The sequence below is a fragment of the Coregonus clupeaformis genome, chromosome 7, assembly GCF_020615455.1.
Source record: "Coregonus clupeaformis isolate EN_2021a chromosome 7, ASM2061545v1, whole genome shotgun sequence".
In the NCBI taxonomy this organism is placed as follows: domain Eukaryota; kingdom Metazoa; phylum Chordata; class Actinopteri; order Salmoniformes; family Salmonidae; genus Coregonus; species Coregonus clupeaformis.
The window spans coordinates 13,238,340-13,264,072 of record NC_059198.1 but is presented as its reverse complement, the minus strand read 5'-3'; the positions used below and the strand labels follow the sequence as shown (position 1 = coordinate 13,264,072).

The 25,733-nt window shown below is 42.8% G+C and overlaps 1 protein-coding gene across 3 annotated transcripts in view; it reads left to right on the top strand.

Annotated features, from left to right (window-relative positions):
- Positions 1–25,012, top strand: part of LOC121569938 (RNA-binding Raly-like protein) — a 191,305-nt gene extending 166,293 nt beyond the window's left edge. For 2 of the 3 annotated variants that reach the window (XM_045221174.1, XM_045221173.1), the window contains exons 5-9: positions 1,479–1,666; positions 13,412–13,528; positions 14,449–14,618; positions 15,718–15,756; positions 22,528–25,012. In XM_045221174.1, the coding sequence (XP_045077109.1) occupies positions 1,479–1,666; positions 13,412–13,528; positions 14,449–14,618; positions 15,718–15,750 (508 nt within the window). In that variant the 3' untranslated portion in view covers positions 15,751–15,756; positions 22,528–25,012. The remainder of the gene's footprint in view (positions 1–1,478; positions 1,667–13,411; positions 13,529–14,448; positions 14,619–15,717; positions 15,757–22,527) is intronic. The other variant, XM_041881289.2, reaches the window with a different exon arrangement.
- The last annotated feature ends 721 nt before the right edge of the window (positions 25,013–25,733 follow it).

Genomic DNA, 25,733 nt, shown 5'->3' with positions numbered 1-25,733 from the left:
TGCAATGATCATGAGAACGGTGAGGAATCAGCCCAGAACTACACAGGAGGATATTGTCAATGATCTCAAGGCAGCTGGGACCATAGTCACCAAGAAAACAATTGGTAACACACTACGCCGTAAAAGACTGAAATTCTGCAGTGCCCGCAAGGTCCCCCTGCTCAAGAAAGCACATATACAGGGCCGTCTGAAGTTTGCCAATGAACATCTGAATGATTCAGAGGAGAACTGGGTGAAAGTGTTGTGGTCAGATGAGACCAAAATGGAGCTATTTGGCATCAACTCAACTCGCCGTGTTTGGAGGAGGAGGAATGCTGCCTATGACCCCAAGAACACCATCCCCACCGTCAAACATGGAGGTGGAAACATTATGCTTTGGGGGTGTTTTTCAGCTAAGGGGACAGGACAACTTCACCGCATCAAAGGGACGATGGATGGGGCCATGTACCGTCAAATCTTGGGTGAGAACCTCCTTCCCTCAGCCCTCAGCCAGGGCATTGAAAATGGGTTGTGGATGGGTATTCCAGCATGACAATGACCCAAAACACACGGCCAAGGCAACAAAGGAGTGGCTCAAGAAGAAGCACATTAAGGTCCTGGAGTGGCCTAGCCAGTCTCCAGACCTTAATCCTATAGAAAATCTGTGGAGGGAGCTGAAGGTTCGAGTTGCCAAACGTCAACCTCGAAACCTTATTGACTTGGAGAAGATCTGCAAAGAGGAGTGGGACAAAATCCCTCCTGAGATGTGTGCAAACCTGGTGGCCAACTACAAGAAACATCTGACCTCTGTGATTGCCAACAAGGGTTTTGCCACCAAGTACTAAGTCATGTTTTGCAGAGGGGTCAAATACTTATTTCCCTCATTAAAATGCAAATCAATTTATAACATTTTTGACATGCGTTTTTCTGGATTTTTTTGTTGTTATTCTGTATCTCACTGTTCAAATAAACCTACCATTAAAATTATAGACTGATCATTTCTTTGTCAGTGGGCAAACATACAAAATCAGCAGGGGATCAAATACTTTTTTCCCTCACTGTATGTCCAATGTTACAGAGGTAAGCTAACGGTTACAGAAATCAGGAATGGAGACAGGCTCTATAGACCTCTATATATGAGTGACTTGTCCAACACACCACCACCTGTTGTTATGTGGGGCACCTACTGACCCAAAAAATATGTTATGAAATATATATTTTTCTATTGCTAAATAAATGTTTAATGACATACAGGCAGGCACCACATTACTACAATACAAAACAGCTTGCTCAATCAAGCATGATGGCCTTGTAAGTATAAAAGCAAAGCTTGCGTTCATATAATTTAAAAAAGCTTGAAAAGGTAGTGGAATGGGATTAGTGGAATCCAATACTTTAACATGTATGCGATAGAAATCACATTAATGTGGGAGCACCTCCTCTAATAGTATTAATTAGTCTGTTTGTTCTCTACGGGTGTAATTCCCTCCTGTCCTCAGGCTGTTTGACTACCATGGCCGAGTGGCCCCACCCCCCAGGGCGGTGATCCCCTTGAAGCGCTCCCGGGTCCTGGCTCCATCCACACGACGTGGGAAGACCTCCTTCCCCATCAAGACTACCTCCTCTTCCTCCTCTTCCTCCAGACCACCCACCTCCTCCTCCTCCTCTACCTCTTCCGGACTCAAGTGTAGGTTCACAACTGTTATACTGTATATGTGGCTGATTCCAATGTAGCAATACTAGGATTGGAAAATGGTGAACACATGTGGCTAACATTCAGCTAAACATAATAGATATTGTCGTGGAATGTGAGGGGGATAAATAATCCAATGACGCAGGAAAATATGTACAGACAGATTAAGTTGCTTAATATACATAAACTATTTCACGTTGGTAAACCATCTGAATAATAAAAAAAGACTTACCAAGTGACTTTACTCTCCCTTAACAAAAGGAGCTGTCATGTCCCAACATACCTCAGCATAACTTGCACTTACTGTGCCACTATAAAACAGGAACGAGCAACAGCAATGTAGAGCACAAACATACTGAGTCATCTCCCTATACACTGACTAAGAACGCTGTATCCTTCCAGTCACAAACATACTGAGTCATCTCCCTATACACTGACTAAGAACGCTGTATCCTTCCAGTCACAAACATACTGAGTCATCTCCCTATACACTGACTAAGAACGCTGTATCCTTCCAGTCACAAACGATTCATCCATATCTGTCATTCCCCCACATTGAATCATTTGATTAGCAAATGAATAATAAGACCATGTTTTACATTTAACATGTTGATCAGAGTTCTGTGTTCTTGAACGGCAGTCTTTAAGGCATGGGCTGTATAATTGGACTCAGTGTGTAGTCTGTACGGTTTCTACTTCTCCCTTATTCAGGGCAGTGTTATCAGTACCCACAGCTTGCTAGCGTCAGTCAGGGGGCTCTGATGCAGTGGACGTATGGAGGGAGGGGAAAAACATGTTTTCCTCCTTTTTTAGATAGACTTTATTGATTTTTCTCCAAGCCGGGCATCACAGTTCTATATCTGGTAGCCACAGTCGCTAAAGTTGGAACCGTGAGAAATTGCTGTTTCTATTGATGTAGATGGATTGGGAGCAAGCTATGGTTAGATAGTCCAAAGATTTGGGTGGGTGGATCTATATAGTTTGTAGGGGCTGTGATGCATAACAGCCATTCAGAATATATGTAAACCATAGCTGTCAAAGACATGGGCTAGCAGACAAATGGACTAATATACTCAGTATTGATCTCTTCGTCCTCTACAATTCAATAGAGATACAGTGGGGGAAAAAAGTATTTAGTCAGCCACCAATTGTGCAAGTTCTCCCACTTAAAAAGATGAGAGAGGGCTGTAATTTTCATCATAGGTACACGTCAACTATGACAGACAAATTGAGGAAATAAATTCCAGAAAATCACATTGTAGGATTTTTTATAAGTATTTGGTCACCTACAAACAAGCAAGATTTCTGGCTCTCACAGACCTGTAACATCTTCTTTAAGAGGCTCCTCTGTCCTCCACTCGTTACCTGTATTAATGGCACCTGTTTGAACTTGTTATCAGTATAAAAGACACCTGTCCACAACCTCAAACAGTCACACTCCAAACTCCACTATGGCCAAGACCAAAGAGCTGTCAAAGGACACCAGAAACAAAATTGTAGACCTGCACCAGGCTGGGAAGACTGAATCTGCAATAGGTAAGCAGCTTGGTTTGAAGAAATCAACTGTGGGAGCAATTATTAGGAAATGGAAGACATACAAGACCACTGATAATCTCCCTCGATCTGGGGCTCCACGCAAGATCTCACCCCGTGGGGTCAAAATGATCACAAGAACGGTGAGCAAAAATCCCAGAACCACACGGGGGGACCTAGTGAATGACCTGCAGAGAGCTGGGACCAAAGTAACAAAGCCTACCATCAGTAACACACTACGCCGCCAGGGACTCAAATCCTGCAGTGCCAGACGTGTCCCCCTGCTTAAGCCAGTACATGTCCAGGCCCGTCTGAAGTTTGCTAGAGTGCATTTGGATGATCCAGAAGAGGATTGGGAGAATGTCATATGGTCAGATGAAACCAAAATAGAACTTTTTGGTCAAAACTCAACTCGTCGTGTTTGGAGGACAAAGAATGCTGAGTTGCATCCAAAGAACATCATACCTACTGTGAAGCATGGGGGTGGAAACATCATGCTTTGGGGCTGTTGTTCTGCAAAGGGACCAGGACGACTGATCCGTGTAAAGGAAAGAATGAATGGGGCCATGTATCGTGAGATTTTGAGTGAAAACCTCCTTCCATCAGCAAGGGCATTGAAGATGAAACGTGGCTGGGTCTTTCAGCATGACAATGATCCCAAACACACCGCCCGGGCAACGAAGGAGTGGCTTCGTAAGAAGCATTTCAAGGTCCTGGAGTGGCCTAGCCAGTCTCCAGATCTCAACCCCATAGAAAATCTTTGGAGGGAGTTGAAAGTCTGTGTTGCCCAGCAACAGCCCCAAAACATCACTGCTCTAGAGGAGATCTGCATGGAGGAATGGGCCAAAATACCAGCAACAGTGTGTGAAAACCTTGTGAAGACTTACAGAAAACGTTTGACCTGTGTCATTGCCAACAAAGGGTATATAACAAAGTATTGAGAAACTTTTGTTATTGACCAAATGCTTATTTTCCACCATAATTTGCAAATAAATTCATAAAAAATCCTACAATGTGATTTTCTGGATTTTTTTTCTTCTCATTTTGTCTGTCATAGTTGACGTGTACCTATGATGAAAATTACAGGCCTCTCTCATCCTGGGAGAACTTGCACAATTGGTGGCTGACTAAATACTTTTTTTCCCACTGTAAGCTCTGCATATGACAACAAAAGTAATGCCAGTGGCAAAACGTACCATATTGCTCAGAGCTTGCTGGAGATTTCCCTAGCACTCGAATCGACTTAAAGCTATCCAGGGTCTGAAATGACTTCAGTAAGAACAATCTGAACTCTCATTGTCTGTTGCAATCTTCATCTTGCAGTGATTCAAAGAGACCCTTGCTATCTCCAAGAACACATTTTTCTTTATGGGTCATCGTTAAGTCCCAAAATAAGATCCATCTATCCACCCCATAGAAATAGAAGAGACTATCAGGGGACTATGTTGTTTTTCTCTGTAATGCTGAGCTATCAAAGGATGCTGTTGATGAAATTATGTTGGATTAGGCCGGCTATGTCTGGAGTCTCTCTCTATCTGTGGCTCGTGTGGTTTATATCACAAAGGAACAGGGCCTGAAGTCACTGATAAATTGGAAATGGCTCCACACTTTCTTATCATCAAAGGACAACTATAGTAGGTTGCCCAAAGCATACACAGTTGTTGTTGAAGATGTTGAAATAACAAATTGCTGTGTGCGTGTGTACGTGTGTGCGTGCTTACGTGTGCGCCTGTGCATGTGTGTGCGTGTGCAAAATGCATTGAGGGGACAGCAATGAAGGAGAGAGACTTCAATGTATCATATATCACACCTCCTTGGCACCATTCTCCATCTCCTCTATATCCTCTATACTTTCTATTTTCTCTGTCTGTGGTATGGTTGATCCAGAGCTCTCACTGCTCAAACAATAGAGTCCATGGCCACTTTAGAGAACAACAGGTGGCTGGCTTGTGATTCCAATACACACATTGACTCTGCATTGCCTCTGAAGTAGGATTGCATACCACACAAACACACACAATGCTGCTTTGAATGGAGCGAATGCATTTACGAACACCACCACAGAATGCACACACACGTTCTGTCCACACATATGTCCTTACCGATACTTTCAAGTACCTTCCACTTTCAGATCAACAAGGGGCCATGTCACCTCTAGGGTCAGGTGCTTGTGGTTTGACTATGGGCTGGGCAAGAGAGACAAAGACCTATATGGCTTCAACTGTGTCCAGGCCTTCATTGTAAATCAAGTTATATAAATAAGTTCAACTGATCAGAGAGGAAAGGGGCAGTAGAAAGAAGTTCCACCAGGCCTATCTGATTTCCCTAGAGATAGAGCTATTTCTCCTGATCTCATAGCAACACTATATACTCTTAGAAAAAAGGGTTCCAAAAGGGTTCTTCGACTGTCCCAGTAGGAGAAGCCTTTTTGGTTCCAGGTAGAACTCTTTTGGGTTTCATGTACACCCCTCTGAGGAAAGGGTTCTACATTGAACCCAATAGGGTTGTACCTGGAACCAAAAGGGTTCTACCTGGAACCAAAAAGGGTACTCTAAAGGGTTCTCCTATGGGGACAGCCGAAGAACCCTTTTAGGTTCTAGATAGCACCTTTTTTTCGAAGAGTGTAGGACATGTCCTTGGTGAGAAAGTAGAGGAGAGAACCACAGCGGGGAGCTTAGTGATGTGTTTTTGTGTAATAAATCAATGTTTATAAATAGTGGCTACAAAGCAGCCATGAGATTGCACATAATGAACAATTCTACAACACTTTTCAGAGGCTTCTGATTCGGCGGCTAAAGCCCCAGAATGAAGTAATGGGAAGGCTTCACACAGCCACTCATGCGTCCTCGTTCTGACACTGACCAGCTTTGATAGGTGTCAAAGTCAGTTTTCTTGTTTCAAACTTATGCTGTCTGTTTTCCCCTTATTTTGACGGTTGACTAATTTTCAACCATCAAAAAATTGACAGCTGTGCCATATAGATTGCAAAATAGTTGGGAAGAGATTTTCGATATACCGATTCAATGGCACATGGTTTATGAACTGATACACAAAAAGATGCCGGATTCAAAACGTTGAGTTTCTCAATGTAAATTATTATACAAAATTCTTGCAACCAGTAGAATGTTATATATATGGGGCATACAACCATCCCGAAGAGACAGAATCATTAGATCATTTGTTTTGGTACTTTCCATATGTACAATAGCTTGGTCGCAGGTTCAGGAATGGCTGAAGAATTTCAACATTTACCTGGAGCTAACTCTGCAAATAGCACTGCAGGGTGATTTGAAAAGTCATAGTCAATTGATCAATAATATAATAATATTCTTAGCAAAAACGTTATCTTTAATTTACAATCTTTAGAAACTATGAGAATAGAAAGGTTCAGAGCTTTTGTGAAACTTCACAGCACAGTTGAAAAATATATGGCAAATAGAAATCAAAACCGAATGGTCTTCAGAGATAGATGGAAGGGGTTGAGGGTAGCTGAAGGATGGGACTAAAAATAAACAAATAATAACTATTGTAAAATATACTGTGTCTGTAAAATGTATATAGTATGTATTAGCTGGAAGTAGAAGCCTAAGTGTTGTTGTCCATTAGTTTACAGCAATTAGGGGAGGGGTAGTAGGGTTAGCGGAAAATAATAAAGGAAAAAAATATATACAGTGGGGAGAACAAGTATTTGATACACTGCCGATTTTGCAGGTTTTCCTACTTCCAAAGCATGTAGAGGTCTGTAATCCAGAAAATCACATTGTATGATTTTTAAGTAATTAATTTGCATTTTATTGCATGACATAAGTATTTGATACATCAGAAAAGCAGAACTTAATATTTGGTACAGAAACCTTTGTTTGCAATTACAGAGATCATACGTTTCCTGTAGGTCTTGACCAGGTTTGCACACACTGCAGCAGGGATTTTGGCCCACTCCTCCATACAGACCTTCTCCAGATCCTTCAGGTTTCGGGGCTGTCGCTGGGCAATACAGACTTTCAGCTCCCCTCCAAAGATGTTCTATTGGGTTCAGGTCTGGAGACTGGCTAGGCCACTCCAGGACCTTGAGATGCTTCTTACGGAGCCACTCCTTAGTTGCCCTGGCTGTGTGTTTCGGGTCGTTGTCATGCTGGAAGACCCAGCCACGACCCATCTTCAATGCTCTTACTGAGGGAAGGAGGTTGTTGGCCAAGATCTCGCGATACATGGCCCCATCCATCCTCCCCTCAATACGGTGCAGTCGTCCTGTCCCCTTTGCAGAAAAGCATCCCCAAAGAATGATGTTTCCACCTCCATGCTTCACGGTTGGGATGGTGTTCTTGGGGTTGTACTCATTCTTCTTCTTCCTCCAAACACGGCGAGTGGAGTTTAGACCAAAAAGCTATATTTTTGTCTCATCAGACCACATGACCTTCTCCCATTCCTCCTCTGGATCATCCAGATGGTCATTGGCAAACTTCAGACGGGCCTGGACATGTGCTGGCTTGAGCAGGGGGACCTTGCGTGCGCTGCAGGATTTTAATCCATGACGGCGTAGTGTGTTACTAATGTTTTTCTTTGAGACTGTGGTCCCAGCTCTCTTCAGGTCATTGACCAGGTCCTGCTGTGTTGTTCTGGGCTGATCCCTCACCTTCCTCATGATCATTGATGCCCCACGAGGTGAGATCTTGCATGGAGCCCCAGACCGAGGATGATTGACCGTCATCTTGAACTTCTTCCATTTTCTAATAATTGCGCCAACAGTTGTTGCCTTCTCACCAAGCTGCTTGCCTATTGTCCTGTAGCCCATCCCAGCCTTGTACAGGTCTACAATTTTATCCCTGATGTCCTTACACAGCTCTCTGGTCTTGACCATTGTGGAGAGGTTGGAGTCTGTTTGATTGAGTGTGGACAGGTGTCTTTTATACAGGTAACGAGTTCAAACAGGTGCAGTTAATACAGGTAATGAGTGGAGAACAGGAGGGCTTCTTAAAGAAAAAGTAACAGGTCTGTGAGAGCTGGAATTCTTACTGGTTGGTAGGTGATCAAATACTTATGTCATGCAATAAAATGCAAATTAATTACTTAAAAATCATACAATGTGATTTTCTGGATTTTTTTCAGTTGAAGTGTACCTATGATAAAAATTACAGACCTCTACATGCTTTGTAAGTAGGAAAACCTGCAAAATCGGCAGTGTATCAAATACTTGTTCTCCCCACTGTAAATTGAGGATTGGAAATGATGCAGAAAATTACATTGATGGAAGTCACAATCTATCTGCAATATTAAAGCTGATTTACCCCCTTAAAAATATATATAATAATAATAATACTTTTCAACCACCAAGGTAGTGAAGCAGGATATCGTTTTTTAAACCCGGAATTCCTAGTAGTTCCAGCTACTTAAGTATACAGCCTAATGTCTACTGTACATCAGAGATATGGGCCTGCGCAGAATTAATCTGATGTACATCAGATATTATGTATTTGGTAGGCCTATTTTTTAAGTGGATGTGATCTGCATACTGACATTTCAAAGTCAAATCCCATACTGTGGTTGAATCCCAAATGGCACCCTATTCCCTACCTGGTGCACTGCTTTTGACTAGAAGCTGTGGTTAAAATAAATGAAATATATACGAAATAGGGTGCCATTTGGGATGCAGCCTGTAGCTTTTCAGGCATGTGTAATGTAACAATGCAGCCAAATAACATTTGACCACACCTCCACAAGTTCACAAACATCAGTTTATTTCTATATTTAGATATCTGTTTGAAATACATTACTTATTCACATGAGACATACATATTTAATAAATTATCAGCTTATTATTATTAGCTTATCATATTTGATTTACAAAGCAGCTATACATTTTTTTGTTCATTGTTTGTTACACAGACCTGGGTTAAAATACTATTTAGGGTATTTCATTTATTTAAAATGATATTTGGAAGTAAGTATTTAGATTTTTTTTTTTTGAAAATACAAGTAGTTGAATATTGGAATGTATTTGAAAATACTCAAATACACTGACACAGATACACTCCCATGCATTTAACCCAGGTATTTGAAAATAATATTTGAAATAAGTATTTGAAAATACTTTCAAATATTAGGCTATTTATATGAAATTATTAGAAAATACTTTCAAATACTTCCAATAGAAGTAGTTGATTCTGCCACATTATTTGAAAATACTCAAATACACTGAAAATTAATTATTTAAATAACTAATAATCAAATACACATGTATTTGAACCCAGGTCTGTTGTTACATCATGTAAAAATGGCATCATCCCGTTTGTGTAGTCTTATTATGTCCCCAAACAGTAATCAGAAATTATACAGTTGAAGTCGGAAGTTTACATACACTTAGGTTGGAGTCGGTTAGGACATCTACATTGTGCATGACACAAGTAATTTTTCCAACAATTGTTTATAGACAGATTATTTCACTTATAATTCACTGTATCACAATTCCAGAGGGTCAGAAGTTTACCTACACTAAGTTGACTGTGCCTTTAAACAGCTTTGAAAATTCCAGAAAATGATGTCATGGCTTTAGAAGCTTCTGATAGGCTAATTGACATCATTTGAGTCAATTGGAGGTGTACCTGTGGATTTATTTATTTATACAAACTCAGTGCCTCTTTGCTTGACATCATGGGAAAATCAAAAGAAATCAGCCAAGACCTCAGGAAAAAAATTGTAGACCTCCACAAGTCTGGTTCATCTTTGGGAGCAATTTCCAAATGCCTGAAGGCACCAAGTTCATCTGTACAAACAATAGTACGCAAGTATAAACACCATGGGACCACGCAGCGCCATACCGCTCAGGAAGGAGACATGTTCTGTCTCCTAGAGATGAACGTACTTTGGTGCGAAAAGTGCAAATCAAACCCAGAACAACAGCAAAGGACCTTGTGAAGATGCTGGAGGAAACAGGTACAACAGTATGTATATTCACAGTAAAACGAGTCCTACAGTATCTCTCAAAAGTGAGTACACCCCTCACATTTTTGTAAATATTTGAGTATATCTTTTCATGTGACAACACTGAAGAAATGACACTTTGCTACAATGTAAAGTAGTGAGTGTACAGCTTGTATAACAGTGTACATTTGCTGTCCCCTCAAAATAACTCAACACACAACCATTCATGTGTTGAATCCAGGCTCTGTCGCAGCCGGCCGCGACCGGGAGACTCATGGGCGGCGCACAATTGGCCCAGCGTCGTCCAGGGTAGGGGAGGGAATGGCTGGCAGGGATGTAGCTCAGTTGATAGAGCATGGCGTTTGCAACGCCAGGGTTGTGGGTTCGATTCCCACGGGGGACCAGTATAAAAAAAAAAATGTATTCACTAACTGTAAGTCGCTCTGGATAAGAGCGTCTGCTAAATGACTAAAATGTAAATGTAAATGTAATGTCTAAACCGCTGGCAACAAAAGTGAGTATACCCCTAAGTGAAAATGTCCAAATTGGGCCCAATTAGCCATTTTCCCTCCCTGGTGTCATGTGACTCATTAGTGTTACAAGGTCTCAGGTGTGAATGGGGAGCAGGTGTGTTAAATTTGGTGTCATCGCTCTCACACTCCCTCATACTGGTCACTGGAAGTTCAACATGGCACCTCATGGCAAAGAACTCTCTGAGGATCTGATAAAAATGAATTGTTGCTCTACATAAAGATGGCCTGGGCTATAAGAAGATTGCCAAGACCCTGAAACTGAGCTGCGGCACGGTGGCCAAGACCATACAGCGGTTTAACAGGACAGGTTCCACTCAGAACAGGCCTCGCCATGGTCGGCCGAAGAAGTTGAGTGCACGTGCTCAGCGTCATATCCAGAGGTTGTCTTTGGGAAATAGACGTATGAGTGCTGCCAGCATTGCTGCAGAGGTTGAAGGGGTGGGGGGTCAGCCTGTCAGTGCTCAGACCATACGCCTCACACTGCATCAAATTGGTCTGCATGGCTGTCGTCCCAGGAGGAAGCCTCTTCTAAAGATGATGCACAAGAAAGCCCGCTAACAGTTTGCTGAAGACAAGCAGACTAAGGACATGGATTACTGGAACCATGTCCTGTGGTCTGATGAGACCAAGATAAACTTATTTGGTTCAGATGGTGTCAAGCATGTGTGGCGGCAACCAGGTGAGGAGTACAAAGACAAGTGTGTCTTGCCGACAGTCAAGCATGGTGGTGGGAGTGTCATGGTCTGGGGCTGCATGAGTGCTGCCGGCACTGGGGAGCTACAGTTCATTGAGGGAACCATGAATGCCAACATGTACTGTGACATACTGAAGCAGAACATGATCCCCTCCCTTCGGAGACTGGGCCGCAGGGCAGTATTCCAACATGATAACGACCCCAAACACACCTCCAAGATGACCACTGCCTTGCTAAAGAAGCTGAGGGTAAAGGTGATGGACTGGCCAAGCATGTCTCCAGACCTAAACCCTATTGAGCATCTGTGGGGCATTCTCAAACAGAAGGTGGAGGAGTGCAAGGTCTCTAACATCCACCAGCTCTGTGATGTCGTCATGGAGGAGTGGAAGAGGACTCCAGAGGCAACCTGTGAAGCTCTGGTGAACTCCATGCCCAAGAGGGTTAAGGCAGTGCTGGAAAATGATGGTGACCATTGGACATTTTCACTTAGGGGTGTACTCACTTTTGTTGCCAGCGGTTTAGACATTAATGTCTGTGTGTTGTGTTATTTTGAGGGGACAGCAAATGTACACTGTTATACAAGCTGTACACTCACTAATTTACATTGTAGCAAAGTGTCATTTCTTCAGTGTTGTCACATGAAAAGATATACTCAAATATTTACAGAAATGTGAGGGGTGTACTCACTTTTGTGAGATACTGTATATCGACATAATCTGAAAGGCCGCTCAGCAAGGAAGAAGCCACTGCTCCAAAACCGCCATAAAAAAGCCAGACTACGGTTTGCAACTGCACATGGGGACAAAGATCATATTTTTTGGAGAAATGTCCTCTGGTCTGATTAAACAAAAATAGAACTGTTTGGCCATAATGACCATCGTTATGTTTGGAGGAAAAAGGGGAAGGCTTGCAAGCCGAAGAACACCATCCCAACCGCAGCGTCATGCTGTGGGGGTGCTTTGCTGCAGGAGGGACTGGTGCAATTCACAAAATAGATGGCATCTTGAGGAAGGAAAATTGTGGAAATATTGAAGCAACATCTCAAGACATCACTCAGGAAGTTAAAGCTTGGTCGCAAATGGGTTTTCCAAATGGACAATGACCCCAAGCATACTTCCAAAGTTGTGCCAAAATGGCTTAATGACAACAAAGTCAAGGTATTGGAGTGGCCATCACAAAGCCCTGACCTCAATCCTATAGAACATTTGTGGGGAGAACTGAAAAAGCGTGTGCGAGCAAGGAGGCCTACAAACCTGACTCAGTTACACCAGCTCTGTCAGGAGGAATGGGCCAAAATTCACCCAACTTATTGTGGAAAGCTTGTGGAAGGCTACCCGAAACGTTTGACCCAAGTTAAACAATTTAAAGACAATGCTACCAAATACTAATTGAGTGTATGTAAACTTCTGACCCACTGGGAATGTGATGAAAGAAATAAAAGCTGAAATAAATCATTCTCTCTACTATTATTCTGACATTTCATATTCTTAAAATAAAGTGGTGATCCTACCTGACCTAAGACAGGGAATTTTTACTAGGATTAAATGTCAGGAATTGTGAAAAACTGAGTTTAAATGTATTTGGCTAAGGTGTATGTAAACTTCCGACTTCAACTGTAAGTATGAAAATGTATGCACTCACTAACTGTAAGTCGCTCTGGATAAGAGCCTCTGCTAAATGACTAAAATGTAAATGTAATAAGGAGAGAGGTTGGCTACAGCTGTTAGCGCAGGTAATGAGCAGGAATCAGACATCATGGTGGATGTACTGTAAGCCATTAACTAATCTCCAAATTGAAAGCAGCGGGTTCATATTTGGAATAGAAGAACTGTACACGGTCGGATAAATTGATATGTTCACCCCTGAAGAAAATGTAATTTGGCTTGATGAAAGGATAGAATGATAGGGGGTCCTGGGGTACGACCAGATGATAACATCAGTTCTGTGATACGCTGAAAATGAATCGTGGGGTTTAAAAGAAAAATAACATTGTAAAATAAACCCAGACTATGGCATAATAAATCGATTTATTGTCTGTTTGTGTTTTTGATTATGTCTCAGCAGTGAAGACGGACCAGCTCCAGACCATTAAACGAGAGCTAACACAGATCAAGATAAAGATCGACTCTCTGCTGGGTCGCCTGGAGAAGATCGAGAAACAGCAGAGAGCCGAGTCCGGTGAGAGAGAATGAGGGGGGGAGAAAGAGAGAGGCTAAGGGTGTCAGAGAGAAAGAGAGGGCGACGGGGGGAGAGAGATCGAGACGGAAAGGGGGAGAGAGAGAAAAGGAGAGAGAGGGAAAAGGTGTCAGAGAGAGAGAGAGGGAGAGAGAGAGAAAAACAATATGAGATGGGAACCTGCCAGCAAAAAACACCAACCGCAGGGTTAAAATTAAGAGCGCACACCAGCCATCAGTCTTCCTGACAAAATGTGAAGATAAGAGGCCCGAGCTCTCTGTCATAACAGTAGACGTGTGTCAACACTAGACTAATTCAGTTTATATGAGGGGCCTTTATAGTTTGTCCTAGACTAGAGGACAGTCTCACAGCAGGGGAGGTGAAGTAGAAGAACATTTAAAGCTTGTTCAGATGTTAAACACGGTTTCACCAAGACTGATGTTTATGAGAGCGTCTGCTAAATGACTAAAATGTAAATGTAAATGTATGATGGTATGGCGCAGTGGTCTAAGGCACTGCATGGCAGTGCTAGCTGTGCCACTAGAGATCCTGGTTCGAGTCCAGGCTCTGTCGCAGCCGGCCGCGACCGGGAGACCCATGGGCGGCGCACAATTGGTCCAGCGTCGTCCAAGGTAGGGGAGGGTTTGGCCGGCAGGGATGTGGGTTTGTTTACCACGGGGGGCCAGTATGAAAATAAAATAAAAAATGTATGCATTCACTAACTGTAAGTCGCTCTGGATAAGAGCGTCTGCTAAATGACGTAAATGTAATGGTATGAATCTCAATTGCAAGTCTCTCCTTATCCCCTCAGAGTAGCTAGTCAGCATCTTGTTACTTTTTGTCACCAGTTGTTACTTTGATCTAATTTCTTTGTCCTCCTCTCACTCTTTTTTCCCCACTCTCTCTTTTCACGTTTTCTCCAGAGGCTCAAAGAAAGTACGAGGACCACTGTGACTCTCTCCACGAGGAGTCTGTGTCGGAGACAGCCGAGAACTCCGGGGAGGAGGCTGGCGACAGGGCACTGGATGTCGAGGCCGGAGAGATGACCGACGGGGGCGAGGATGACTACGACGAAGAGGGCAGCCATCATCTGGTAAGGGAAATGGGTGATGAAGGGGGGCCTGGAAGGGGGTCAGGGGAGACAGTGGTTTGGGATGGGAGATTTCAATTGGGCACACCAGTCTTGCCCTAAGAAAGTTAATTCTGCCGAATTATTCATGGCTCAAGATCTGAAAAGCAGTGTGAGGTTGCTCATGAGTGAATGATGAGGGCGCCACGACTGACAGTTTCTCCCTGACAGCCCAACTCAAGTGGAGGCGGTGGCAGGTCCCTGTTCACACACACACACAAATGCGTGTGCGTGCACACACACACACACAAACACACACCACAGACACAACACACACTCTGCCATGGGTTGTAATTAAAACAGGGCGCTGCAGACACACCAGGGGGACTTGGAGGCCTGTCTTAACCGGTCCAAATATGAAAATGAAGATGGAGTTGCTACTGAGGGAACCGAAAGTGTTCTTCAAAGTCACCATTTTATACTCTACAAAGAACTAGACTGAGGGAAAAGCGAAAGTATTTTTGACAACTTCTGGAACAGCTGATATGACACCTTCAATGATTGATCATTTCAGTCAACAACTCACCTTATTGATATTTCTCACAGTTATTATCACAAATAGTATGCTATTTGAACATGTCATTTTTCTGAAGAATCATATCTTCCCTGTTGTGTCACTAGAGTCTGCCTCCTCACAGAGTACACATTATTTCAAGTTCAAGCAGGAAGATCAAAGGAATTATCTGTGTGGTTCATCTGTGGTTCAATGCCACCATGCTTTCCCTATTATGCGATATTTATGACCCATTATAAAATGGAGCGGGTGCATGCCATCCAAGAGCTAAGCCTTGTCTTCTCGCTAATAGAAGAGAGAATTTTTCCCAGCGAGTGTGTGGGAGATTTATTTGTTTCTTCATTCAAGGTCATATTGATCAGATATAGTGGTAATGTACAATGACCCAGGATATTTTTGCAAGTTGACAGAACTCTCCAACAACTTGAAAAACCCTGAATTAAGCTCTAATTTAAGCAGGATTTGTTTTATAGCTGATTACATTAGAACCCCAAATTGGCTTTTAAATACAAATAAATGCTGATGCATTTTGTGTTCTTTTCTTTTCAGATAGAGAACCATGTTTCTGACATTGACAACTGAGAACAGGTAAGAATTTGGAACCAATAACCTTTTGAAAATCATATAATCTAAGATTGTTTGGTCAGCAATTTAGGTTCTCTAACATTTTCCTTTAGTTTCATGAACCTTAGTAAATCACAAATGACACAATTATTTGAGTTTTTCTTTAGGCCTAGATTCAATCAGATCAAGCTTTAAGCCACGGTAGCGGACACCCACATAGCTGGTATTTTGGCGGTGTCGGAGATATAACTGCGTTAGAGCTGTCCAATCGGTGAGCGGCTGCGCTTGTGGTCATTGTCACGAAGCCACACCCGTCCCACTCGCATTACAAGTTCAGAATGAGAAAGTGTAGGCTACTTTAAAATCATTAAACTAAATAATGAGGATTTCTATCAGTCTAATCGAGGTGTAGATTTAATCTCACATTCTAGTATTCCAACTTGTAAACAAGGCTGCATGAGATTTCTCTAAATGCGACTCCGTGAAGCCAATGGCAATGTCCACTTTAGGTTTAATGCCAGGAGCGGTTTGTGGATTTGACAGCTCTAATGCAGTTCCACCTCCGACACCACCAAAACAACCGCTATGCAGGAGTCGGCTAGCGCGGATCTGATAGAATCTAGCCCTTAATCTTTACCATCACCAAGCATTCACTCATCAATCACGTCCTAAAGTAAAAGCACTGTGACAGACGTAGGGCCAGCTAGCTCCAGTGAAGGGCAGCTAATGCAGACGTTGACAGAGAGCGTAGTAATGGAGTTGCAATGGGCCAGAACTGGCCACAAACAACATTCATCTCATTTAATAGTGTGGAAGTGGAGACTGAATGGCAGGGCCCGAGGAAAATTGTTTCTTCTCGCCTGTCGTCCTCTCAGGCTCAGGGTAATGACCAAGGAAGCCACATCATCACTAGGCCTAGCATGCAGAGTTATCCTAGCAGGGCTATTTAGTAGTATTTATGACTTCTGTCCAAATTATGCTACATTAATCCAAGGTTCTCTGAGAGACTGCCTGATAGATGAGACCACTAGCTTTGATGTAGACTAGAGAAAATGTTATATTCATGGTTGTTACAGTATTCATTACTTTTTAGTATAATTTAATTTATTTGGGTTAAGGTTGATGGAGGAAATGTTACATGGGAGATCATACGTAAAGTATTATGTTGGCTACACATGTTGTTAAAAGTCACAGCATATGGCTGTAGTGGACAATGCCAAGTTATCTATCTATCTCTCTCGCTCGCTCGCTCCCTCTCCCTACCTATCCATTCATCTGGAGAGCCAATTCCCTTGCTCATCCACATATAAAACAGCCATATGTCACACTGCCATTTCCCATTTCCTTGCGATATGTTTGCCACTTTCAAATTCAATCGGTGGCCCCATCCATATGCAGCACAACCTCAGACCGCATACTTTAAAAGACCTAAAACACCTACAACCCATAAGACTGTTCTGCTAAGACATAATACTGTTCTCTAAAACGCATAAGACTGTTCTGCTAAGACAGACTGTTCTCTAAAAAACATAAGACTGTTCTGCTAAGACAGACTGTTCTCTAAAACACATATGACTGTACTGCTAAGACATAAGACTGTTCTCTAAAACACATAAAACCAATTACAATGGAGGGAATAGCAGCCGTTCCTGACCAATTGTGCTATACACTGGCTCTGATGCTCGTTGGATGTGGTAGGGCTTGCAAACTATCACGGATTACAAAGGGAAACCCAGCCACAAGCTGTCCAGTGACTGGAGCCTACCAGATAAGCTAAATACCTTCTATGCTCGAGGCAAGCAACACTGAACCACGCATGAGAGCACCATCTGTTGCGGATGACTGTTTGAACACGCTCTCCATAGCCGATGTAAGTAAGACCTTTAAACAGGTTAACATTCACAAAGCCGCAGGGCCAGACGGATTACCATGATTGCCGTTTTACAGCCCTGAAAGGACAGCCCTGAAAGGACAGCGCCGGAAGAAGATGGCTGCCGTTTTACAGCCCTCTAACCAATTGTACTATTATGTGTGTTTTTCCGCGTTATTTGTAATTTATTTTGTACATAATGTTTCTGCCATCGTCTCTTATAACCAAAGAGAGCTTCTGGATATCAGGACAGCGATTACTCACCTCGCGTTGGACGAACACTTTTTCTTCAACGAGGCGTTCGCGAAGGATATTCTACAGACTCCCGACAAGGCCCAGATCCCCGTCATTCGGCGTGAGGAAGAGACGGAGATATCGTGGACGTAGGTCGGGGTGCCTTGTAAGGATCCGACGGCGAACGAGTAAACTGCCTCTCCCATCAATCCTATTAGCCAACGTTCAAGCTTTGGAGAATAAAATGGACGATTTAAGATTACGGTTATCCTACCAACGGGACATTAAAAACTGTAATATCTTATGTTTCACGGAGTCGTGGCTGAACGACGACAATGATAACATTCAGCTAGCAGGCTATACGCTACATCGGCAGGACAGAACGGCAGACTCGGGTAAGACGAGGGGTGGCGGTCTCTGTATATTTGTAAACAACAGCTGGTGCACCAAATCAAATACTAAGGAAGTCTCAAGGTTTTGCTCGCCTGAGGTAGAGTATCTTATGATAAGCTGCAGACCACACTATTTACCAAGAGAGTTTTCATCTATATTTTTCATAGCTGTCTATTTACCACCACAAACCAATGCTGGCATTAAGATTGCACTGAATGAGTTGTACAAGGCCATTAATCAACAGGAAAACGCTCATCCAGATGCAGCGCTCCTAGTAGCAGGGGACTTTAATGCAGGGAAACTTAAATCCGTTCTACCTAATTTCTACCAGCATGTTAAATGTGCAACCAGAGGGGAAAAAACTCTAGACCACCTTTACTCCACACACAGAGACGCATACAAAGCTCTCCCTCGCCCTCCATTTGGCAAATCTGACCATAACTCTATCCTCCTGATTCCTGCTTATAAGCAAAAACTGAAGCAGGAAGCACCAGTGATTCGGCTAATAAAAAAGTGGTCAGATGACGCAGATGCTAAGCTACAGGACTGTTTTGCTAGCACAGACTGGAACATGTTCCGGGATTCTTCAGACAGCATTGAGGAGTACACCACATCAGTCACTGGCTTCATCAATAAGTGCATCGATGATGTCGTCCCCACAGTGACCGTACGTACATACCCCAACCAGAAGCCATGGATTACAGGAAACATCCGCACTGAGCTAAAGGGTAGAGCTGCCGCTTTCAAGGAACGGGACTCTAACCCGGACGCTTATAAGAAATCCCGCTATGACCTCCGACGAACCATCAAACAGGCAAAGAGTCAATACAGGTCTAAGATTGAATCATACTACACTGGCTCTGACGCTCGTCGGATGTGGCAGGGCTTGAAAACTATTACAGACTACAAAGGGAAGCACAGCCGCGAGCTGCCCAGTGACACAAGCCTACCAGACGAGCTAAACCACTTCTATGCTCGCTCGAGGCAAGCAACACTGAAGCATGCATGAGAGCACCAGCTGTTCCGGACGACTATGTGATCACGCTCTCCGTAGCCGATGTGAGTAAGACTTTTAAGCAGGTCAACATTCACAAGGCCGCAGGGCCAGACGGATTACCAGGACGTGTACTCCGAGCATGTGCTGACCAACTGGCAAGTGTCTTCACTGACATTTTCAACATGTCCCTGACTGAGTCTGTAATACCAACATGTTTCAAGCAGACCACCATAGTCCCCGTGCCCAAGAACTCTAAGATAACCTGCCTAAATGACTACCGACCCGTGGCACTGACGTCTGTAGCCATGAAGTGCTTTGAAAGACTGGTCATGGCTCACATCAACAGCATAATCCCAGAAACCCTAGACCCACTCCAATTTGCATACCGCCCCAACAGATCCACAGATGATGCAATCTCTATCGCACTCCACACTGCCCTTTCCCACCTGGACAAGAGGAACACCTACGTGAGAATGCTATTCATTGACTACAGCTCAGCATTCAACACCATAGTGCCCTCAAAGCTCATCACTAAGCTAAGGATCCTGGGACTAAACACCTCCCTCTGCAACTGGATCCTGGACTTCCTGACGGGCCGCCCCCAGGTGGTAAGGGTAGGTAACAACACATCTGCCACACTGATCCTCAACACGGGGGCCCCTCAGGGGTGCGTGCTCAGTCCCCTCCTGTACTCTCTGTTCACCCATGACTGCATGGCCAGGCACGACTCCAACACCATCATTAAGTTTGCCGACGACACAACAGTGGTAGGCCTGATCACCGACAACGATGAGACAGCCTATAGGGAGGAGGTCAGAGATCTGGCCGTGTGGTGCCAGGACAACAACCTCTCCCTCAACGTGACCAAGACAAAGGAGATGATTGTGGACTACAGGAAAAAAAAGAGGACTGAGCACGCCCCCATTCTCATCGACGGGGCTGTAGTGGAACAGGTTGAGAGCTTCAAGTTCCTTGGTGTCCACATCACCAACGAACTATCATGGTCCAAACACACCAAGACAGTCGTGAAGAGGGCACGACAAAGCCTATTCCCCCTCAGGAGACTAAAAAGATTTGGCATGGGTCCTCAGATCCTCAAAAATTCTACAGCTGCACCATCGAGAGCATCCTGACTGGTTGCATCACCGCCTGGTATGGCAACTGCTTGGCCTCTGACCGCAAGGCACTACAGAGGGTAGTGCGTACGGCCCAGTACATCACAGGGGCAAAGCTCCCTGCCATCCAGGACCTCTATACCAGGCGGTGTCAGAGGAAGGCCCTCAAAATTGTCAAAGACTCCAGTCACCCTAGTCATAGACTGTTCTCTCTGCTACCGCACGGCAAGCGGTACCGGAGTGCCAAGTCTAGGTCCAAAAGACTTCTCAACAGCTTCTACCCCCAAGCCATAAGACTCCTGAACAGCTAATCATGGCTACCCGGACTATTTGCACTGCCCCCCCACCCCATACTTTTTACGCTGCTGCTACTCTGTTAAGTATTTATGCATAGTCACTTTAACTCTACCCACATGTACATATTACCTCAACTACCTCAACTAGCCGGTGCCCCCGCACATTGACTATGCAACGGTACCCCCCTGTATATATAGCCTCCCTACTGTCACTTTATTCTATTGTATATATAGCCTCCCTACTGTCACTTTATTTTTACTTCTGCTCTTTTTTTCTCAACACTTTTTTGTTGTTGTTTTATTCTTACTTTTTTGTTTAAAATAAATGCACTGTTGGTTAAGGGCTGTAAGTAAGCATTTCACTGTAATGTCTGCACCTGTTGTATTCGGCGCATGTGACCAATAAAATTTGATTTGATTTGATTTGATTTGATTACCATGTGCTGACCAGCTGGCAAGTGTCTTCACTGACATTTTCAACCTCTCCCTGACCCAGTCTGTAATACCTACATGTTTCAAGCAGACCACCGTAATCCCTGTTTCCAAGAACACAAAGGTAACCTGTCTAAATTACTATTGACCCATAGCACTCACATCTGTAGCCATGAAATGCTTCGAAAGGATGGTCATGGCTCACATCAACACCATCATCCCAGAAACCCTTGACCCACTACAATTCGCATACCGCCCCAACAGATCCACAGATGACGCAATCTCTATTGGACTCCACACTGCCCTTTCCCACCTGGACAAAATGAACACCTACGTGAGAATGCTGTTCATTAACTACTGCTCAGCGTTCAACACCATAGTGCCCTACAAGCTCATCACTAAGCTAAAGACCTGGGATTAAACACCTCCCTCTGCAACTGGATCCTGGACTTCCTGACGGGCCACCCCCAGGTGGTGATGGAATGCAACAAGACATCCACAACGCTGACCCTAAACACAGGGGCCCCTCAGAGGTGCTTGATTAGTCCCCTCCTGTACTCCTACGACTGCGTGGCCACGCATGACTCCAACACCATCATTAAGTTTGCCGACTACACGACGGTGGTAGGCCTGATCACCGACAATGATGAGACAGCCTACAGGGAGGATGTCAGCGACCTGGCAGTGTGGTGCCAGGACAACAACCTCTCCCTCAACATCAATAAGACAAAGGAGCTGATCGTGGATTACAGGAAACGGCGGGCCGAGCACGCCCCCATTCACATCGAGGGGGCTGTACTGGAGCGGGTCGAGAGCATCAAGTTCCTCGGTGTCCACATCACTAAGGACCTATCATGGTCCAAACACACATAGGCACACTTTCACACTCTTCACATACACTGCTGCTACTCTGTTTATTATCTATCCTGATTGCCTAGTCACTTTTACCCCTACCTATGTACATATTACCTCAATTACCTCAATTACCTCGTACTCCTGCACGTTGACTCGGTACCGGTATGCCTTGTATATAGCCTTGTTTTTGTTATTTTACTGTGTTTTTATTTGCTTATTTTCTTACTTTTTAACTCTGCATTGTTGGTTAAAGGCTTGTAAGTAAGCAGATCACTGTAAAGTCTACACCTGTTGTATTCGGCGCATGTGACAAATACATTTTATTTTATTTCCTAGTAGCAAGGATTGGATTGAGCATCACAGTGAAGACCTCTAGATAGAATGTCTGGAAGGATTAGGGAAGTTCTAGTCCCTACTCCCAAAAGGATCAACAAACTTTCCCAAATATTTCAGAGACAAATTCTAACTGTGCAAGCATTAAGCACTGTGTAATCGTCCGATTTGCAGTATTATAAATAGTCACATTAATACAAAGGAAAGCCTGCGGCTATTTCCTGTTTTCTCATCTGCATTTTTGTCATTGTCATTTGTTTATATCTTCAGGACGAGGGAGCGGACATCTCTCCATCTTCTCTACAGCATCAAGAGACATCATCACCTCCTAGAGAAACCGAAGGATCTCTGGGGGAAAGAACCATTGTGTGGTGTAAAAACAAGATGGCAGTCTCCTTATTTTCCATCTCTCTCTCTGTGTAGCAGAGACGTTGAACAATATTGATGCCCCACTGTGCAGCAGTAACTATATGAATATGGCCTGCTGCTGTCAGAAAAAAAAAGAATTTTACTGCATCTGCCCTAATTCACTCCTAGATATTCAATTTGCAATTGTTTTCAAGAGACTGATTCAATCATATTGATGCTAGAGAGGGAAGAAAATACTCATTAAAATTGTAAGGGAGTGGGATATTTGTTGATGTTGATGATAACTGTCGCTCCCTTGAGTTATGTTCATATTTGTTTGTGTATGGCTTTTCTTTTCAGTGCTGAACACAGTCATTTTTGCATAAGCGTTTACGTTTTTGTCCTGCCGATTTGATCTCAGTTTTTTTTCCATTTGGCCCGAAAGTAATAAATTATGATAAATCATGCACTATTGAGATCACAAATGTTTTTTTTTTTAAGGATTTGGAAAAGTACAGAGGAGCATCAGTCTTACCCATGCATAAGCGATCATTTTAGCGAAACTTTTCCAGCTTATCCATTTATCACATGCATGCCCTGGAAGGGATGTTCCATCCTTTATCCTGACCTCCTACCAAATTTCAAAGGGGAAAACGGGATTCTTGTGATAGCCAGCCAACGTCTGCTTTGGCTTCCTACCAGGGAACAATGTCTCGATGTAGCCGCCCCTGCACAGTTTGTACTACCCAGCATGCATCACTCCGTAGGAAGCTGTGCCCTCTCTCTCCACACGGATCTGACCTGTACTCAGGAGAAGAGACAAGGAGAGAAACTTGTCTTCTTTTGCCTCATTTTAACTCACCACACCACCACCGCAGCACCACCACCACACCACCACCGCAGCACCACCACACCACCACCAGAGGCTTAAAAACCTATCCCAGCACAAATGAAGAGGGAGAATTATAGTGCTGTACTGTCACTTATCTCATCCAATTTAGAAAATCAGCCTAATTGAATAATTAATGAAATTGCTCCCAATTAACTAATTAGACTACTTTGAACTCATTATTGGGATTGAATGTTGAAATATCTTTCTGTTATTGAAAATATCATTTTTATGTTGTTGATTTTGCAGATTTTTCATTGTAATTGAGTCACCTAATATGTGAAACAGAGTTCCATTGATTCAAGTTTTCAGATAACCTAAATAGAAAGAGCAGAGGATTATATCGATACACTTTCTTGTACACTTTTCAGGTTGCAATTTCTCTGCTGAAAGAGGTCTTTGTATTTAGAGTAGAATTCAAAAGGTTCAGAAACTGCCTCTACACAATAGTTGATTTTCTTACAATCCACTCAAATTTGATTTCTGTTTATTAATATTATCACTACTTTTGTATTGTGGAATGTCGTTAAGAAAATGGTCATACTGCTACCTGTTTTGATTTCACAATGATATATGGTCTTGTGTCAAAAAAAATAAGAAAAAAGCATTCCATTCATTACTCTCAAAAACATAGTTTGAAATTCAATCAGGTCATCACTGCGGTACATCCACACGGCTGAAACACATTGTCACTATACCACTCAAAGCGTATTTTAGGTAGATAAAGTAATACATTAGATAATTATGTAGGCCTACAAGGTGAATCAAGAGAAATGCTCATTTTAATTATATTGAAAGGGTTTTTAGCATAGGTGGTTCAGCAGTGTGGATATCTGCATTGCAGGCTTTAATTGAATCCTTAGCTGACACCATTGAGTGAAAGAAAAGAGTCTTGATAGACCAATTATTTGGGTTTGTTTGTTTATTGACGGGTAATGCAATTAGTAGTATCTCATGTCATGTTTTGCATATAAGGTCATCTTTAACTCAAATCTAACTCCATAATTTTGTCTGCGGTTTATGCTACTCTGCACCTTGCTATCAAAAGCAACAAGTGTAATTCGGTGCCAGTGAAGAAGATTAACCAAAAACCATGGAAACATCACAGAGTTGGAGATGATCTTAAAGCCCGGGAAATTAGATTATATCGTGACCTTGTTGCAATTGACCCCCTGTGTTTAAAAGAAAACCATACTGTACTTGGGTTGGGAGTGGAAAAGGGTATTTTAGAGATGTGCAATTAAAAAATATGGTTGCATAGAAATGTACATTTTTGTAAAGATATTTTTATGAATGGCATGTTTATTCTCTCTGTGTTTTTCATTTTAATGTATATGGTTGCAACTGTTGTATGGCTATAGGGTCCATTGCATAGAGCATAATACGATGACGTGTCATTGAAAATAAAAGTGTTTTATTTGTTTTCTCTTGTCGATAAAATGTTTCTGATTTATGTCATGTAATTTGAATGACACACATTTTATTTTACTTTGAAAATAAATATCAACTGAAAGACAACTGAAATGATTATCTATTGTCAATAATAATGCAGTTATTGATAGCTATTTACAATACATTATCTTTGTGTTAAATTTCATCACACATTTTAGATGTTCTAAAATCTCTTGGTAATGTTAAGGCAAACCTAGAAAACTATTATTAAATGTGCAGACCATGAAGTGTGTGCTTAATGCAGTCCTTTCATTCTACCTCCTCAGACAGTATTGTCTAGACAGAGGTCACTCCATGAATTCACATTCCATGCCCAAATAAGTTAATTCCTAGAACAACTCCAAATATATGGGTTAGCTGACAATATCACAAAAATTATGCGCACCCTCAATGGGGCAGAAGTTAGTGTGTTGTTGTGATTCTGGATGGCCAGATACTGTAGCTAGCAACAATGTCAAGAAGCTGCCATGTGGCTCGTTTCAGCTAGTTTTATCTTGTTCTTGATACCATGTCTTGTTTTGAGGTGTTTTAACTGATGTCATGTCTATGCTAGGTGATCATACCATGGATCATTTGATTTTGAATTTTAGGACCCCTGTATGAATAAATAAATACATATTTACTACTATAGCCCATAGAAACGCATTGAATAACTCATTCATAATGGCAAAAAAGACTGTAATAATTTTTTTGGTGAAATGTCTGTCCTATATCAAGGAGATATAAGCAAGCTCAGGAAATAGTTTGGGTTTTGGACACAATTAACACTTTTTGGGGGGGGCACAAA